Raw genomic sequence first — 18,828 nt, forward strand, 5'->3', positions numbered from 1 at the left:
GGAGAGTTGACAGAAGGATCCTGAGAGGAGTCAAGAGCTTTACAATCTGACTTGTGTTCTGTTTGAAGGCATTATTAAATCAGGGGATCTACTTTGATGAAAATTGGTCTTGATAATGACTAGCTGAAGACATGGCCATGTTGATCTAAAATTTAAAGACAAAATTTTCAAGGTGTCCCCTTCCTTACTCCTTATTTTAGATGCATGGCACTATTCACCAGGATGGGCATTATGGAAATATGTTCTTTCTATGGGAAATTCAAGTCCCTTTCAGGATTATTCAGCTTCCATGTCCTGTTGTTTAAATTAGGCTTTAGTTCTGCATATACGACAGAACGGTTTCCATCAACAAAACAGAGAGGAGACCACATTTTCCTGCCATCTTTTCCTCAACATGTGTCCTAGAAAGTGGGAGAAGAGACCCAGAGAGCAGATGTTAGAGCAACAGGGTTGCACTAAAGAATAGAGTAGGAGAGAGCCAGTTGCATAAGCAAAATTCTACATTCATGGTGTTAAATTTCAATCAGTTGCTCCATAAAAATAACTTTCTTCTTTGGCTTCCATTTTGTTGGCCAATAATTTTATTGACACCCAAACCATATGAATTCAATATTTTGGGGGAACACTTAAGTTTAAGGAGTTTTTTTAACATTAAAAAGTTGGTCTTCATCTAGTTATTAGGCCCAAATAGTAGAAGGGGTATCAGGGCACATTACAACATCCTATTGGGATTTTTCACTCTTTATGTAAGTTTGCTCATCAGTGGGAGAACCTTTCATTTTTTAAATTTTTCTGTTGGAGAACAAAATAAATGGAAATTTACATTTCTAAAATAGACACATTGAACTCTTTGCTCAATGGTAAGAGTATTTCCTGCTATAAAGCTACCATTGAGAAGGCCTTGCTACATATACCCATCAGCCTAATGAACTGCATATTTAGGCACTTGGGGAGTATCTCTATAATCAGTAGCTATACACCTTGCAAATTTGGTAGTGTAATACAATGTAAATGAATGTGCAAGTTTAAAATACAAAATGTTTTAAAGATTTGTTTTATTAGCAATACACAGGCATCTCTTAGTAAGAAACTTCACAGAGTTTTGTGGTACCATAAAAAGAAAGCTTGCTAAGAAGTAAATCTTTTCAGTAGGATTTACCCCTTATAAGCAAAATTTAGAACTGCTGCCTTATTGTAGCATAAACGTTTCCAGCCCACATAAACTAACATCACAAAAATCTGTTACTGTCAAAGATGTGGTAGGATTCTTCTTGTTTCTTTCACAGTACTACTTGTTTATTCCCTTATTTGCTTTCTGTTTATTATTGATTTGCCTGGATAGCACTCATTCTGCAATCCTTTATATAACTTTCCTAGCAATAAGTTCTGTCAAACTCAACAAGACTTACCTCTGTAATGTATCAGATTATACTATATTGTGTCCCTGTAAGCCTCACAATTACAAAACATCTTCCTTCATGCTTGCTTGAGTAAACTGGTTAGCAGCCCCCTCCTCCCAGTACTTTTTGAAGAAAAATGTATATAAGGCATAATTTTATACTAGCATGTATTGGGTGTGTATAGATGGCAAAAATATAGGTGTAGTCAGAGACCAGAATCACCAAGGACTGAAGCCAAACATTTGGCTGGTTAGTCATATTTTTAAAAATTTATTGTGGTTATGTTCCGCCCTTCCTCCAAGAAACCTAAAGTGGTATGCTTGAGATGGTTGTCTCATCTTATATATTATTAAGATGTCCATTGTGGTATGCCATATGGTATGCCACCCTTTCCCCTTGCTCTTTTGCTTCCTTGCCCAATTTGTGAGAGATTTAATATTTGATTTTCCTTTTTCTGATACACCCATGTCATATTATGTTATCAGTTTAAATTCTGTTTTTTTTTTAATTTCTGCATCTTCTATGGTCAGTATTTTGGATTTCAGCACAGGCAGTTTCTGAGTTACAAATCTGACTTACAAACAACTCCTCGTTAAGAACAGGGTTGAAATAACAAGAAGTGAGCAAAATCTACCGCTTGGAAAGGAGATTCATTCCTTTTTTTAATTTTTTATTATTATTATTGAAAATATAACAGACATTCATGAAAGTGAAAAACAAGAAGTAAAATAAAATAAACACATACAAAAAAGAAAAAAATACAGAAAAATATAAAGGTTTGCACTGTAGTGTACAGCCAGCGCTCGTTAAACTAATGGATATTCACAGAGTGGCTGTATTGTTGTTATACCTTAACTTATCCTTGTCCCCCTAACCCCTACCCCGTGAACCCAACCCCCTAGACCTCTGATACCCCTCAGTAAGTATCACGTAACTAACCATCAACTACCCATGTATCTTCTTTCACTAAATCCCCTTTATGGCAGTCATCAAATCTACCTTTGTCTTCTTTTCCAGATACCCAAGTATCAGCCTCCATTTGTTTACAAAATCTTCATTACAGTATTTCCTCCTCTGTTACTATTTGTCAGCTTGGCCATTTGGATATATTCCCCCAGTTTATCTCTCTTTAATAGGAGATTCATTCCTGAAAGAGTAATGATGGAGGAAAAGGTGTCTCCACTGAAGCTTTCTCACCAATCATTGTTTCCACAACAAGCCAATGTTTTTCAAAATCCAATTATCACAGGGGCAGAAAGTGAGATGAGATGAGAATAGTGATACAGACAGCAAAACAAACACCACATGGGTGATAACCTTTACCTATGCTATCCAAAACATATATGTATATATAAATATGTCACACTCACACATACACATATATGACTGGAGTTACACTTTAAAAATGTACCTATTGCAACTTACATACGAATTCAACTTAAGAACCTATCTTGTTCGTAACTTGGGGACTTCTTGTATAGGAATTACCTTTATGAGATACACCGTTAGTTCATTCAGCTGATAATTTTGTACGTATGTTTCCTGACAATGGCCTTCCAGGGATTCTTCCCTAGCTCTACTTGCATGTATCAGTGATTGAAAATGGGATTTTTTTGTAGACTTCTAGTGAAAGCACACCACTTTCTCTTTTATGACTATACTTTGGGTCTTTTTTCCCTCTGCATCTTAGCCTTTACTTGCTGTGTCTCACAATTTTTCCTTATCATTGTTCCATCACAACATACTAACCTGAGCATGTTTCTTCATCCTCTCTTCCCCCAAACCTTGCTTCCATTTTACATCGTCATTCTTTCTGCATCCTCTCTTTTCCATGCAGTGCTTCTATTTCTTTCCTTTTGCAACTCTAAATTAGGGCCACATTTCCAACATCTTTCTTAATCATTGTTACCATCATTTCTGACATACATTTTTTTTCTCTTTTCCAATGCAGCATTTCATAGGATTTTCACCATAGAAAATGCCATGAAATAAAATGTCAATTCCACATGTTGATCATGTGGAGTTGAGAATGAGTGGCCCTCCAGATGTTTGTTTGCCTATAAAGCGGTTTGGTATTGATTTTCAAAAACTATTTAATGAGCAAATGGTGGAGTAAAATTTGAACTGGGTATATAATGGTTTGCAGTTCAGTTTATTGGACTTCAATTGTAAATAGCAGTAAGTTCTAGCTCACCAAATTATATATCAACACATCTGTGATGTTAAGACTTAGTGGGGTGATAAGATGAAGTAATTCATGGGTCAAGGTTGGCATACATGTACATAACACCTCTGTGAGGAATGCAAAATTAAAATTATACAGTTCAGATGTAGGTATGCTCGAACCTGTTGATGTCTGCAAACTCCAATACTGCGCTGTATTTCTAGGAATAGAATTCAACCTGATGAAATATAGCATATTTAGAATACTTCAACTATTTATTCCTATATAGTTATATCCTTGGTTAGAAGTTCCTAATTGTGTGAACATTTATTGGAAGTGAGTCCCAGTGAATATTGCAGGGTTTGTTTCTAATTTAACATCTACTACCTAGTGGTATACTCACTCTTTGCAGCCATGCCAATAATCCGATTTGATTCACTTGTACTTGTGTATTATGTTAAAGAAAAAAATGCAGAACTTCTGGGAAGGAAACATATCCTTATTAATAGAAGCACTGTCTGTGGATGACTCTACCACAAATAAGGCTTCTATATTCCAAAGTGTAAGTTGTTATGGTGGCCAAATGTAAGAGAAGGGAGGATAGTGGCACTATTAATATTAGTGTAAAACAAGGAATTTTGGAGGTTGAAATACCCCCTTTAATGCAAATACTGTATTGAATTATCTTTGTCCAAATGTAGCCTAAATAGTATTTCATCTAGAAAAAGAAAGTTATGGGGGTTTTTTTGCGGACATATGAAAATTTGAGCCTATAGGTTTTTTAAAAAATAATCTGAATTCATAATGCATTTCCTTTTTGCTGTTATCAGGACTATGCAGTAGTTCCTCTTTTGTTCATGTCTTCTAAGTTTATTTTGCCGTTGTAAAAAAATGAATTATTTCGCTAGAAATGAATTGGTATTTTTCCTGAAAACTTAGAATATGCTGGTAGTTTCATAGGAAACTTCTTCTCTGGAACATTGGCCAAAAAGCATAATCACTGAATGTTGCAAACAGTGTTTAGATGAAAGAGAATAAATAATCTTGAGTTTGCAACAATTTATTTCTCAGTAAACATAAAAAACCATTACATATGCTCACAGGTGTCGCAGTACAAAGCCTGTACATGTCTGCAGAATAAGCTAAGTAAAGTCAAAGTTAAATCAGATATTGGTGAGTGAGCTTGAAATGTAATTGCCAGTTTGGCCCTATACCTGTTTCACACAAGAACATAAACAAGGAAATCCTTCAGCCCAAGCCTAGCTTGATTTTATTGTTTGAACTTGAGATCTTTTTTGGGAAGGCATTTATTACCATGGCAAGCTGTGGAGAGCATATTTTAATTGGAAAGTACATAGGAAATATGTAGGTCTTTCAGGAAATGGTGAGTTGGTAAAATGCCAGAGAGAAAGAGAGAACAGATTTGATTTCTTAATTCCAGTTGCAAGCTCCAGGTTTTGGAATGTGTGGCTTTGGTGCCTTTTACAGTACTATTGGATGCCCTTGTCTACTTGATGATAATTTCTGTTGTAGCCACAGTGTATAAACATATACAGGTGGATATGGGTACACCTTTTTCTAGAGGTTTCTGAAGTATGAGAAGTGTTTAAGCAAGGGAAGGGTTGTAGAGTGCTTTTATTGCATTCCAAAGTTCCCAGGTTCAATTCCTGGCATCTCCAGATAGTGCTGGAAAATATTTCCCTCAACCCTTGGAGAGAACCTATGCTTGTCAGAGTCAAGTAGTTGTGCACTAGATGAATCAAACGGCTTGGTGCAGTATGTGATAGCACCTTAGATTCATAAGTGGGCTCTTTGATGGGATCGAGTCAGCACATGATGACCAGTTTGGGGCATAATTATCTTCAGGACACTTCAGCCTCTGTGTTTCTTAGTTTGTGGCAGCTAGATGTTACATTGCATTAGCTTTCATGCTTATAGATGCTGTCATACTTCAGATAGGTACTTCCCTAATAAACTGAATGGACTAGGCTGCTCTGCTGTCACTGGTTGGTTGACTTTATTTGCATGAGCCATTTAAAACAATCATTTGGATAACTAAGTATATTTTTAAAAATCTCTGTCCTTACTGCAGTCGCAAGAAGTGTATGTTATCTCCATGTACAGTTTAGAAAACCAATATTTGGATATTGTAACTTTCTCAGAGTCTGTAGATAGTTATTATAACTCTGGGGGAAGGTGATGAAGAATGAAATATTCTATGATGATAAGAAAGGTGATGTTTCTTTAGTTAGTCCTTTTTCACAAGACTGCTGTTTCAGTGAACAATTTTCAACAATGCATAGCAAATGTATCTATACAGTATCAGAAAAAAATATTTCTGTTCTATAAATAAACGTGGCACATGATATAACATCTTTTTATAAAAACTGTCCAGTTTTAGGTGTATTTTCATTGCTTTGCTACAAAATTTCTCATTCTGCCCTTCTTCTCACCATTCCTCTTGGTTAAATAACTTCAAGAAGAGTCACCATCCCTGTGTCTATAGACTGAATAGCCTCAAGTAAATGCAGGATCATCCAGGCAATTTTCCAGAATCAGGTTTCCTGTTTATCAATACACTTCCAGACAGGCTCAGCTGACTCTGAGGCCTTGCAGCTTTCCAAATATATAGTTTGCTCTCCAAGGACTTCCAATGCAGATAAATAACCTAAGTGCAAATGCACATAGTCTCACCCATCCCCTGCTTTCATTATAATCTGATAAAGTATGCTTCTGTATGTATGCAGAATGTGCAAGCAGAGACTATTGTTAAAGCTGTTCTTTTGATAGCTGTGAATGGACTATAGATCTGTAACTTACAAAAGAATGTCAGCTTTGCTACTGTTTAGCTACCAATTTATGTGTAGTTGGGAACAGCCTAAGAAAACTCTGGAAATGAAATGAGATAATATGAAGTGGCTGCTAAGGAAGCAAAAGAGAGCTATTTCAAAAGAACCCTTGATGATAAGTGCCATTGTTTAACCAGGAGGTATGAAATGGCTGTCACTTGAAAATGTTTAAATAAAACACCATCTTTCCTGCTCTTTTTCTGATTTTTCTCCTTTGATACAAACGTTCTGCAACATGCATAATTATTTTAATTTTTAAACATTTGTTCATTCAACCTACACTTTTTTTAGAGTTCCCTTGCTCCTCTTTATTAGCTTTTCCCTTTAAGTTTTAAGTATGGGAGTACCTAAAAAATGATCCTAGAAGGTTTGTGCTCTCCTTGAACTCCAAGTTCATTAAGTGAATGGGAAATGACACTTGATTCTTGAAGCAAGTCTTGAAAGTTGCTTTTAAGATGACATACCATAAGTGTGGTGGTTGGATCTAGACCAAGTACAGTTAACCCAGGGCGCTTCCAGACAGGACTAAAATCTGCACCAAAGCAGGTTTAAAAAACCCCAGCTTCAGCAGAGATTTCAGTCTGCACTGCCCCTGAAAAACCCGGGCTTTCTGGGGGTAGGGGTGGCTACATGCCATCCCAATTAAAATCAGGATGGCATGCAGCCACTCCAAAGCTCCCCAGTTTTGCCCTAAAATTAAGTAAAGAATGCCTGGCTGACATAACTTCCCTCCTTGTGCGAGGAAATGACATCTGAAGAGACAGGAGGGGCGAGGAGGAATTTTCCTCCTCGTCCCTATCTTCTTGTTCGTCATTTCCTCGCTCCCCCCTGGCACGAGGAAGAAAGTTATGGCAGCCAGGTACATTTTACTTTTAGGACAAAATTAGGGGCTTAGAGGGAGGGGGTGGGTGCCATCCTGTACCTTTGGGCTCCAGGATCCCAAAATGTTCATAATGGCAGTGGGGAGTCAGCCTCGGGTAGTCCCAGGATTACCCAGAAGTTCATCTTCACAATCTCAATACCCCCATTAGACCTGGGCCTTTCAAGATGGCCCAGATCTAATGGGGTATCAAATTAATTTGGAACAAACTAGGGAAACCTTGGTTTGTTCCGAATTAATTCGCTTTTACCATACACATCATTTGGACATCTCCATAAAACCTGAGATAGGTCCCAGGATATGGGCCTGTCTGGATGGGCCCTTTGTTCCCATGAATTTTAGTGGTATAGTCTGTCTTCTATGTCCATGGGTTCTGTATCCATGAATTTAATGGATCAGAGCTCAAAAAGAATTCAAAGAAGCAAACTTTGCTTTTCTTATGTACCAAGCACTGCACTGATGTATAAACACACCCTACTATACACCCCTCTGTCACCATTTTACAATTCCTTAGGCTCTCTCTGGCACTTATTTGAATTATTTGCCATTTGATATGAGGGGCATTGTATATAATTGGTCTTGAGCATCCATTGAGTTTGGTATCCATGGGTATTCTGGAACCAAATCCCAGTAGATACTATTTTCAAATTAGTGAAGTAGTGAAACATTGTAGGTTTGTAGTAAAAGCAGTGGTATTCCCCATAGTAACCTATGGATGCGAGAGCTGGACCATAAGGAAGGCTCAGCAAAGGAAGATAGATGCTTTTGAATTGTGGTGTTGGAGGAAAATCCTGAGAAAGCCCTGGACCACAAGAAGATCCAACCAGTCCATCATCCAGGAAATAATGCCCGGCTGTTCACTGGAGGGAAAGATATTAGAGGAAGTACTTTGGCCACATCATGAGAAGACAGGAAAGCTCAGAGAAGACAATGATGCTGGGGAAAATGGAAGGAAAAAGGAATAGTGGCCGACCAAGGGCAAGATGGATGGATGGCATCCTTGAAGTGACAGGCTTGACCTTGAGGGAACTGGGGGCGGTGACGGCTGACAGGAAGCTCTGGCATGGGCTGGTCCATGAGGTCACAGAGTTGGAAGCAACTGAACGAATAAACAACGAACACATGAATTTCATAGGGTTTACTTATATGCTTTTTAGGCAAAGAATACTCAGAAATAGTTTTGCCAGTGTCTTCCTCTGAAATCCAGTCTACAGCACCTGGTATTGTTAAGGGTCTCTCATCCACGTACTAACCACTGCTGAGCCTGCTGAGCATCTGGTGGACCCAGGGTATTTGGCTCTCAGCCAAAATCAGGGGTAGGGAAAGCTCTGTATGAGCTTTGTAAGGCTCCCAGGCACTTTTTTTCTTCCCCCCCTGGACATCACCTCAGTTTTAAAAAATGTATCTCTTCCTGGTCCACCTTAGTTTCAAAAAAGACCCCCCTCCCTTGAAGACCACCAGAACAATCACAAAAATGTTTGAGTTGATTTGACCCCCTCACCCCTATTATTTCCAAACTCCCATCAATAGCAAAAAAGAAAAAAGAAAAAAAAGAAGGGGGATCTGAAGTGATGTCACCTCCTGAGTCATACAGTATCTGTTTGTATGGTCCAGCACCTCATTGCAGTGCTTTTGTCCGCTCCTGGCATGAATCCAGTATGACACTATTGGGAAGCATTCATCTTTTGCCCCCCTCCCTTGAAGGCCTTTGTATTGCTGCTGCTTTCACTTACCATCAAGCTGCATTCAATTTATGGCAACTATATGAATGAGTGACCTCAAAGACTCCCCTGTTATTAACAGCCCTGCTTAAGGTCTTGCCAACTTGGGGCTGTGGGTTCCTTGAATTAATCAATCCAATTGTAGCTGTAGGCCTCAGAGCTGGCCAAGGTTTAGGAGTTTTTTTCTGGAACAGAACAGGCTGAAATGGTAAAGGGATATTATGGAACCTCACCCCATCCCCTCAAATGTACTCCGAATTATAAGCATTTCTATAAAGCAAAGATTCCTTAAGGAGACAGTTAACTCCTTATTGGGACTGATTTTTAAGTTCTCTAAAACTTCAACCAGCTAAGTGTAAGACAAAGGAGTGGGTAGGGGAAACAGGAAGATGAGTTAAAGACAGTTTGCACATTTTTGCATGCATAATAGTTGCTTTCAGAGTCTGTTTCAAGATGAAGAATCCAAATTGATATGATTATCCATTGCATCTGTCTTCTGTAGCTGTCACATAACACCAGGAAATTTCAGGCTTTTGACTATATGGAGTTCCAGCCCTCTCTCCATAAACCTGATCTCTCTCGCTCTCTCTCTCTCTCTCTCCCTCTCTCCCCTCCCCTCCCCTCCCCTCCCCTCTCTCTCCATCCCTCTCCCTTTCCAAAAAGCTCAGTAACACAAGCGATTTCCAATGTGTGCCTCTGGATGCTATATCTAAAATACAGTTGATGTGGCTTGGTGTCTGTGTGTCTTGGAATTGGGGAGGGGGAGAGTTGGCCCCAACCCTTTGGCGATTCCCCACTCAGGATTTATAACTGGGATTCTGAGACCACCACCCTGCTTCTGCTGTAAAAAAAAAAGCCCTCTCAACCAGTTGATATACATATTTGTCTCCAGGCTTAAATGAAAAACACAATTTCCTGGTTAGGCATAGAGCCAGATGTACAGGGAAACACGCCAGTTATTTCCCCTTTTTAATTAGGAAAGTTTGGCATATAATGGCCAATCTGTGTGTTACATTTATAGCTTGGAAGCTGTCACTCCAAAATCTTCTGTGGGGGGCGGGCGGGGGGGGGGATGATAAATTAGACCCATTTGTTTGTCTATCTCTAGTTACTTCCCGAGGCAAGTTGTCCTGCTCCTAGAGTCAGTATCTTTGATACAGATGAACTTTCCAGTTGTCTGACCCATGCATTGTTATGTTAGGGGGCTGTGCTGGCATAAGGAGTAACAGCTACATAAAAAGGTTGCCATACTGACTTGGAAAAATATGCATAGCTCTTAGTTTCCCCAAGTTTGAAGTTGGGAATTGTGCAACCCTCTGGATGTTGTTAGACTGCATTTTCCAGCAGTCATGGCAAGCATAGCCAAGGGGTTTTTCCCCCCCAATTCTTCGCTCTAACCCACTGTGACCCACTGTTGTGTCTGCACAGAAGCAAGTCCTGTTGAGATCAGTGATATGTGTTCCTTGTTAAGTGAGCATAGGAATCTAGTCCAAAGAATTTATTGAAGTTAGTGGAAAGGAAGGATTTAATCAGAATCACAGTCAGTTGGGACTACGTGATTTCAGCACACAAGATAATAGTTAAAAGAAATAGCTACAAAATGGGACATGATTTAGATAGAAATATATTACTTTGATTTGTAGCCTGCCCTTTCCCTGTGGACTTTGGCTTGTGTATTAGAGCCAGAGAAATTAATTTGGAATATAGTTATTTTTCCTTGTAGATCAGAGTAGCCAACTTTTCCACCAGCCAGTGTAACCATACTTTTAACAGCAGCTTGGTTTACAGCAGTTAGTGAATGATCTTGGTTCTTGTGAAGCTGTGAAAACCTTCACCTGCAGATTTCTTGACATAAGCAGATGAAACTTTTCACAGCACCAAGCACTGGCTGTCATCTGCATATGCAGTCATCAGCAGAGCAGGCTATGTTGTTTGTTTTTCCTGGACTGTTGGCAATACAACTGAAGGATTTACGTAGATAGTTGTCACCCTGAGGATTATATCTCCCCATTTTAAAGATCTAAGGCTGTCACTGATTATCCTACTTTCCTTTTCACCTGCTGTAGCATAAAGCCTTCATCCTGTGGCTGGAGGAGTTTGGGAAATCTGGTGTCTGCATCTTAACTCATAGATTTTAGATTTTTTGGGAATTCCAGACAGAGTCTCGGGGTAGGCAACTGGCTATCCTGTTTTACTTCAGGACCTTGTGTGACTGTGGAGCAGAACAAACAACTCCGCATATATATGCTTGCCCACAATGCCCTGCCTCATGTACGGAGGAGGAGTTGTTTAAAGCTACGGACAATGCGGTTGCTGTTGCCCGCTTTTGGTCCAAAACTATTTAGTTGCTTGTGATTTCCTTTTTCCCCCCCATCATTTTGAAATGTATTTGTCGTGCAATGCTTTTGACACGAAATAAATAAATAAACTTCAGGACTTGAAATTGAACAGTGCCACCCCATGCACATTTGCTCAGCAGGATGTTCCAGTAAGATCTGTGGACCTTGCCCTTTAGGATATTGGTATAGCCTTTTGCTGAGGATGAATCACAACAAAACAAAAATGTACTATTACAGCTCTTATTCTGTTTGTAGCCAGCTGACAACATTTTATATAAAATATATTTTTTGAAAGTGTGTACATGCTGGATGGCCTTTGAAATTTTGAGTGCATTAGTTTTGCTCATGCTTTCGTGGCATAGACATATTAAAAGTATAAATGAATTTTGGTTATGTAGATTTTGGTAGGGCTACTTTTCTCACCAGTTTATAGTAAACAAATTAGAAATCTTTTTTATGTTGAAGTGCATAGTTCATCACATTAATATTGTTGAGTACTCTGAGCTGTACGCACAATCTTATTTATATTTCTTTGGAAGTAAAGTCCCACAGACCTCACTTCCTGATCAGGCCTGTTAGCTTGACAACTATATCTCTTTTGCAACTGGTGCCTATTTAGCGGCTTGGCTTTCTCATGACTTGCTTTGCAAGCTGTTTTTTCATTAGGGGAGAGGAGGTGACGGATGTGAGAAGTGCTGGTTTAAGGAAGGACGTGAAGGAGCAACTTTTAAAAACACAGTCATGCATGTTTTAATCTCTTCTGCAATTTCAGAACACCACTGGGAGCCTCCCTGGATGAGCAAAGTAACCCAACATTAAAGGGTAAGGATCTGCCTGTTTAAAATTCTCTGAATACATGTGTGTATGTTTTCTGCTTCTATTCAGGTGCCTGGTTTTGTTTTTTTGCTTTGGTATAAAAGTACACTAATTACAATTTAAAATGCAGTGAGAGTGGACTGGGTTAAAGAACTGCCGAGAAAGCTGTCTTCCCTTATGTTACTTCTAAAACAGTGTTGACAGGAAGAGGAAACATGACTTGGAATTTGAAAGTTAAGGAATTCTTAATCATTTCTTCCCTGTTGTTAAAAGCAGTGAAGACATGAGTGTGTGTGTAGGAGAGAAGGAAAAATAGAGGGAGAGAAAGAATTCGTTGTTAAGTAGCACTGAGAAGTAGGTCAACTATTGGTACAATCTTTCTTGGCTTGCTCCAACTGAACTTGCCACACCTGAAAAGTTACCACCTGCACAAACCAGAATGAAAAAAGTTCAAAGTACAACAAGAACCTGCAGGTAGTGACAAGGTATATAAGAAATGCTTGCAGTAGCTGGAGCTTTCTTCTGTGAATTCACTGGGAAAAAAGGTGATGTTTGACCCAGGCCACTTCCGGACCATAAAATGTCCTGGTAAGAGACCTGAAGTGTAGCTTCAGATGCTATCTTTGTGTAATGTTAGATGTGACATAGTAGTGCCAATGGGTGTTGCCCTTGTGGATCTGAAATGCCCACTATCTCGGACTTGAAAAGAGAACTGTTGGCAAGTATTGTTTCATTCTTCCTTCCATGCCTAATAAGATTTGTGCTAGGTATGTTTAGAATAACAATACATCAGTTTGGGATATTTTGTAGGATATTACAAGGTATTGGATATATCTCTAAATGTTACTACTAATGTTAACTTTTTAATGTGATAAAAGTTTTAAACAAAATTGTATGTAGTGCTTCAGTTTCAATGTGGCAGTCGAGATTACTGGAAAACAACCCTGGCACTAGATGTTGATCTTGCCAAATTGACTTTTTTTAGGCATGCTGATGAAAAATGGTGGAAGCTTTGAAGATGATTTATCACTGGGAGCAGAAGGTGGGAGTTGTATTAAATATGCTATTGTTTGTTTCAAATTCAAGAGCACTCTTTGTGTTAAAAACAAAACAGTGTGATTTCAAAAAATCATAATCATTATGAGACATATTGTTCAAAAAATGGGAAGGAAGAAAGAAGAAAAAAGATAGACATGGGCAAGGGGAAATATACCCATGATTCTTTTCCCCACAATATGATACAGTAATTTGATTTAGTTTTGTATGTCAGAGCCCAGATGCAACATTTGTCTTTTATATGGCATACAGTTCCAGAGAAGCATTAACATAAGCATTAACCTTATTGAAATCTTTCATTCTTTCTCTCTCATTGTCCGCTTGAAATGGAACAAATGAAAACCGAACCTTAGCCTTATAGTTCTGGTAGTCATGAGAAAAGTCATCACTTTGATTGCAGGTCAGTTATATTATTAAAGCACTTCTAAAGTGATCATAGCCATGAGGCTTTCATCTGAATCCAATTCTTGGAAGTAAGTGAGAATGAGAGAGACTTTCAGCCTGATACAGAGATCCATGGTTACTTAGTAACCACAAGCAGCTTTCATATGTCCAGAGAAGTGATGCGTCATTTTCAGAGAATAACAGAATCAGAACTTAGGGAAGCTCTTTCTCAAGAGTATTTTTGATGTGACTAGTTGTAAATCGCTCCCCTCAGTTTTTTGCTGTTAATGTTCTGGTTGGATCTTTTTCATGATCTTCAGTATGATCCTCAGTATGATTTTTTTTTATGATCTTTTTTGAAGGGGATGGACATTCAGATTGGTCAGAGAACAAAACTTGAAAACTTTTAATTCAAATACGTCTAAAACTAGAAAACATTACTGGTTGAATGAAAAAAATATTGCTGTGCTTGATTTGTTTTAAAATATTATTGTGTTACAACTTTGTTATTTCTTAAACTCAAAAATACCATACTTATACACATATTTAATCTGGAAAATCACAGTTTTGGATTTTTCCCCCTTTAAGAGTTGTCAGAGTACAATTATTAAAATGTTTGCCTACAGCAAACATTAGTGGAACATTCCTATGCTTACAACCTATTTTCGGTATGTTTGATAAGATTTGGTTGATTTCTGAGCAGAATTAATCATTTTAATCATAATCATAAATAAGTATGGCAGAGGCATTTGCAAACCCCCTCAAGGGGCAGACAGCGAAGAATGAAAGGCTAGAATGTGATGAGACATTCATGACTTATTCCTAGCTCTCCAAGGCTATACCTCAGGGCAGTTTCCTACATTACGGTAGTAAACAACTCTTCTGGAATGCTAGCTATATATCTTGGTCTTAGATATGTCTCTTGAGGAGATCTGTGACTGCAACATTGTCTTTTCAGGTACTTCAAGGTGATAGATCTCATACTGTCATAATACACAGTAGGGCTGTGGAACATTTGCCCTTCCATTGCTTTTGGACTCTATGGACCAAGGGCTGATAGTTGGGTTGCAGTCCAATAGCATCCATAAGGCCATACATGCCTTACTAGTAAATATAAAAAGACCCATTTTTATTTGACACTTGTAAAGCCAATGTTTTTTTGAATGTAAAAACATTTATTCATTTTTATGGAAATTGTAACAAAAACTTCTTTGACAAAATGCTGTTTTAGGCGAGTATAAAAACAAGAAAAGGAAATAGTGTCGCTATTGCAGACAGTGATGGATTTTTTAAAAAACTAACCTTTTAATCAAGGTTTGTTTGGCTCTGCAATTCTTTTAACTGCTTTCATGACCATAAACTTTTTTTGCAAATGTGAGAGGTGAGAAATGTCTGTAACAGATCCTGAACCATTCAATAATAGGTTTCTTTTCACTCTCAACATATTATGTTCAGAGCTAAAGCACTTCTAGATCTATGAGTTCTCAGTCTTACTGCTCCTTTTGTCATATGAGCAAGGGATGGTGTCCTTAATTTCTTGATTTAAGTACTGGAGCAATTAAGTAACCTTTTTCACTATTCTGCCTTTTGAATTGATAATATCAAACTTGCATGAATGTGTGTTAATGTCCATAAAGATTGCCTGATGTGGCTTCTTCCACACGTCTGGTTTTTTATCATAATCTGCATTCAGCGCACTGTATAAAAACACCAACATTGCTTGTGGTATCAAGGGACTGTTCAGTTAATGATAACATATAGTCTTGATATCATTAATTCATACTTCTATCCCTTTCTCCCCTTTTCCTGCAGCTAATCAATTGCATCAAAACAGTGAACAAATGGAAATCTGGTAAATAAATATGCATACTTCTCATTTTCGAGTCATGCCTGACATGTGTTAAGTGACAAGTCCAATTTTGAATGAAGCATTAATTTCTCTAGTGGATTGTTCATTGGGAATATAAATGTTTGAGACATGTCTGTGAAGAACATTTTTTCTTACCATGTGTAATCTGAATGAAGTAAATATATGAAATGATTTTTTTTCTTAAAAAAATCTAATTGTCTTAATTTAGGTCATTCTGACAGTTGAGATCCCTATAGGAGATGTGTGGGCCTCTGAATGCCAAATACAACAGTTAACAGTCTCACACTTGTCAGAGGGCCCTCTGGGATCTGATGTGTGGAGAGGAGTGGGGCATAGTATGGCAAGTCTTTCTAAGCCACCATTGTGTTACTTGCTTAATCTGCTGAGAAGGATTCCACTGCTGGTTTATGACTTAACTTCAGGAGATGAAATTATGCACAGAGTGCTTTCCTCTTAAAGAATAAGACATTTTGACCACAGCCCAGTTGAACATGAATGCATATTTCTTTTAGCATCCATCCGGGAAGTGCACTTTTCTTCTAAACCAAAGCATGTAGCCTTATTTTAATGGAAATATGCAGTTGGGTTGAAGGGGGAAGAAACAGCTCATGAATTTATATATATAAATATATTCATTTATGTGGTTACACTGTGCAGGGGATCCCTAGGGGTGAATCTTACCTCCCTGATCTGCTGAGCTTGTTTAGACCAGTACTGATGATTAACAATATGCATACAAATGGTTGCAAGCCTTGGGTTTGTGTGCTTCCCCTGCCTCCTGTGAAGCCAAGAGAAGGAGTTGGCTTCCTTTTTCAGTTTTGGCTGAGTTGTGCACACTGTGAACTGTGGCTAAAGGTAACTGTGGTTAATTTCCCCATGGTAGTTTCAGAAATAGCAGAAATTCACCGCAGTTAATAGCTACCACATTATTTACATCAGACCACATGATTTAGGTTAAGAGAAATGAAAAGTTAGACAGTTCAAACTCCTTCCAACTATATGTGAGGAAGAAAGAGGACTATATAAGTTGAGAAGTCATTCTGGAGAACGAGAAGTATAGCAAATGTAGCACCAAGTCATTTTGTGGCAATCCTCTTCAGAATTCCATATAATGGTGTATCACTGAAAACTGATGATAAATTTCAAAATGCACTAAATGGGAAATTTATTATATGGAATCAATGAAATATTTCATATTGTAGCCATTATTATTGTGTGCTTTATTCCTTGTAGTTGAATATCAACAGTCAGTACCATAGTCAATATCTTATTAAGTGAAGTCTATTTAAGTACATTTAAATTTTATTTATATATCAGTATCTGAATCTGATTATTACGTATGAGTGAAAGATCTAATGGCCGAAAGTGAGGAAGAGCTGAGGAGCCTTATCACCAAAGTGAAAGAAGAAAGTGCAAAAGCTGGGTTGCAGTTAAACATCAAGAAAACCAAAATCATGGCAACTACACCTATTGATAACGGGCAAATAGAAGGAGAAAATGTGGAGGCAGTGACAGACTTTATATTTCTAGGCGTGAAGATCACTGCAGATGCAGACTGCAGCCAGGAAATCAGAAGACGTTTACTTCTTGGGAGGAGAGCAATGGCCAACCTTGACAAAATAGTGAAGAGCAGAGACATCACACTGGCAACGAAGGTCCGCATAGTCAAAGCAATGGTATTCCCCATAGCAACCTATGGTTGCGAGAGCTGGACCATAAGGAAGGCTGAACGAAGGAAGATAGACGCTTTTGAACTCTGGTGCTGGAGGAAAATCCTGAGAGTGCCTTGGACCGCAAGAAGATCCAACCAGTCCATCCTCCAGGAAATAATGCCCGGCTGCTCATTGAAGGGAAGGATATTAGAGGCAAAGTTGAAGTATTTTGGCCACATCATGAGAAGACAGGAAAGCTTGGAAAAGATCATGATACTGAGGAAAATGGATGGAAAAAGGAAGAGAGGCCGACCAAGGGCAAGATGGATGGTCGGTATCCTTGAAGTGACTGGCTTGACCTTGAAGGAACTGGGGGTGGCGATGGCCGACAGGGAGCTCTGGCGTGGACTGGTCCATGCGGTCACGAAGAGTCGGAAACGACTATGCGAGAGAGAGAGAGAGAGAGAGAGATAGAAAGATCTAGATAATGGGTGGGGAGATTTTAATGAATTTAATATATGTCAAGCAGTATTCAAAAGGCTATCTGAGGTAGTGACACTTTTGCTTTTGTGTGTTTCAAGGTATGCAAACTTTATTTCATGCACAAAATTATTGAAATTATGTATAAAATTACCTTCAGGCTATATGCATAAGGTGTACATCAAACATGGATGCATTTTGTGTTTAGATTTGGGTCCCATTTCCTAAGCATCTCGTTAGGTGTATACTAATATTTTAAAAAATCAAAAATCCAAAACATTTCTGGTATGAGGCATTTTGAAAAAAGATACATAACCTGCATTTTGTGGATTTTTACAAAGAACACTAACTCTTGCCGTACACACACACAAATCAAATCAAATAGAAATAAAAAGCAGGGGAAGCCCCTGAGTGCTAACCTAAAAAGTCTCTTAGCTCCCACTGATATTGTTTGGCCCTGAGATCTTCCCTTTTCTTCCCTGCATTTTTTAAATTCAATTATCAAATTCTGTGTTAACAAAATGACAACAGAAGTTCACTGCAGGTTTATGAATGCAGCCGATAGAAGCAGATAGTCTTTTAGCAGAAAACATGATAAAAGCCCAGAAGTAAAGAGTACATTCTGGAAGAATTAGGATTTGTGGGTTGGAATTCTGAATCTCTGGCATTTTGATAGAAGTGTTGTCCTCAACCTTTTGTAAAGGAGGAAAGCCTTTTGTTAGTCTTAAAGAGTTAATATATTTCTGAATGGGAAAGGGCAGTTCACCCTTTTAAACTCTGTGATTCATTTATGTTGTCAGCAATGGTATGTTGGCGAAGGACAAGAGGCTTCAATTTCATCAGAAAGGGAGAAGTATGAACTCCACTGGCTCCGGGAAGAGCAGTGCAACTGTTTCAAGGTAAACAAAGAACTGGTCTCTGGGAATAGTCGATCAAAATAACTTCTCTTTCCCATCTTTCTTTTCCATAGTAAGAATTGCCTAGTTAACTTTTGGTGATAGTCTAGCACATAGCGGATCCTGATGTGTTAATGGAGTGACTATTGCTCCTTGCTCCTCTTCTGCCACTCAGCAGAGATTGTCTCCCCATCCAACAGCAAATTATGGATGCAAATTAAGAGCCGAAAGTTGTTCTGTTTTTATTTCAAAGGATGGGAAGAGGTTTTTGATTCTCTATTTCATGCCCCAAATACCTGGGCTGTTTTTTGACCCATGCCA

The 18,828-nt window shown here is 38.4% G+C and overlaps 1 protein-coding gene across 6 annotated transcripts in view; it reads left to right on the forward strand.

Moving 5' to 3' along the window:
* The window catches only part of itprid2 (ITPR interacting domain containing 2), an 84,961-nt gene that overhangs the window by 25,305 nt on the left and 40,828 nt on the right, over positions 1-18,828 (forward strand). For all 6 annotated transcript variants that reach the window (XR_010000917.1, XM_062963222.1, XM_062963200.1 and 3 more), the window contains exons 4-7: positions 12,126-12,175; positions 13,155-13,211; positions 15,422-15,461; positions 18,412-18,510. Coding sequence is in view for 5 of the 6 variants with exons in the window: in XM_062963222.1 (XP_062819292.1) it covers positions 12,126-12,175; positions 13,155-13,211; positions 15,422-15,461; positions 18,412-18,510 (246 nt within the window). In the remaining variant the exon portion in view is untranslated. The remainder of the gene's footprint in view (positions 1-12,125; positions 12,176-13,154; positions 13,212-15,421; positions 15,462-18,411; positions 18,511-18,828) is intronic.

Source organism: Anolis carolinensis, chromosome 1 (genome assembly GCF_035594765.1).
Source record: "Anolis carolinensis isolate JA03-04 chromosome 1, rAnoCar3.1.pri, whole genome shotgun sequence".
Classification (NCBI taxonomy): domain Eukaryota; kingdom Metazoa; phylum Chordata; class Lepidosauria; order Squamata; family Dactyloidae; genus Anolis; species Anolis carolinensis.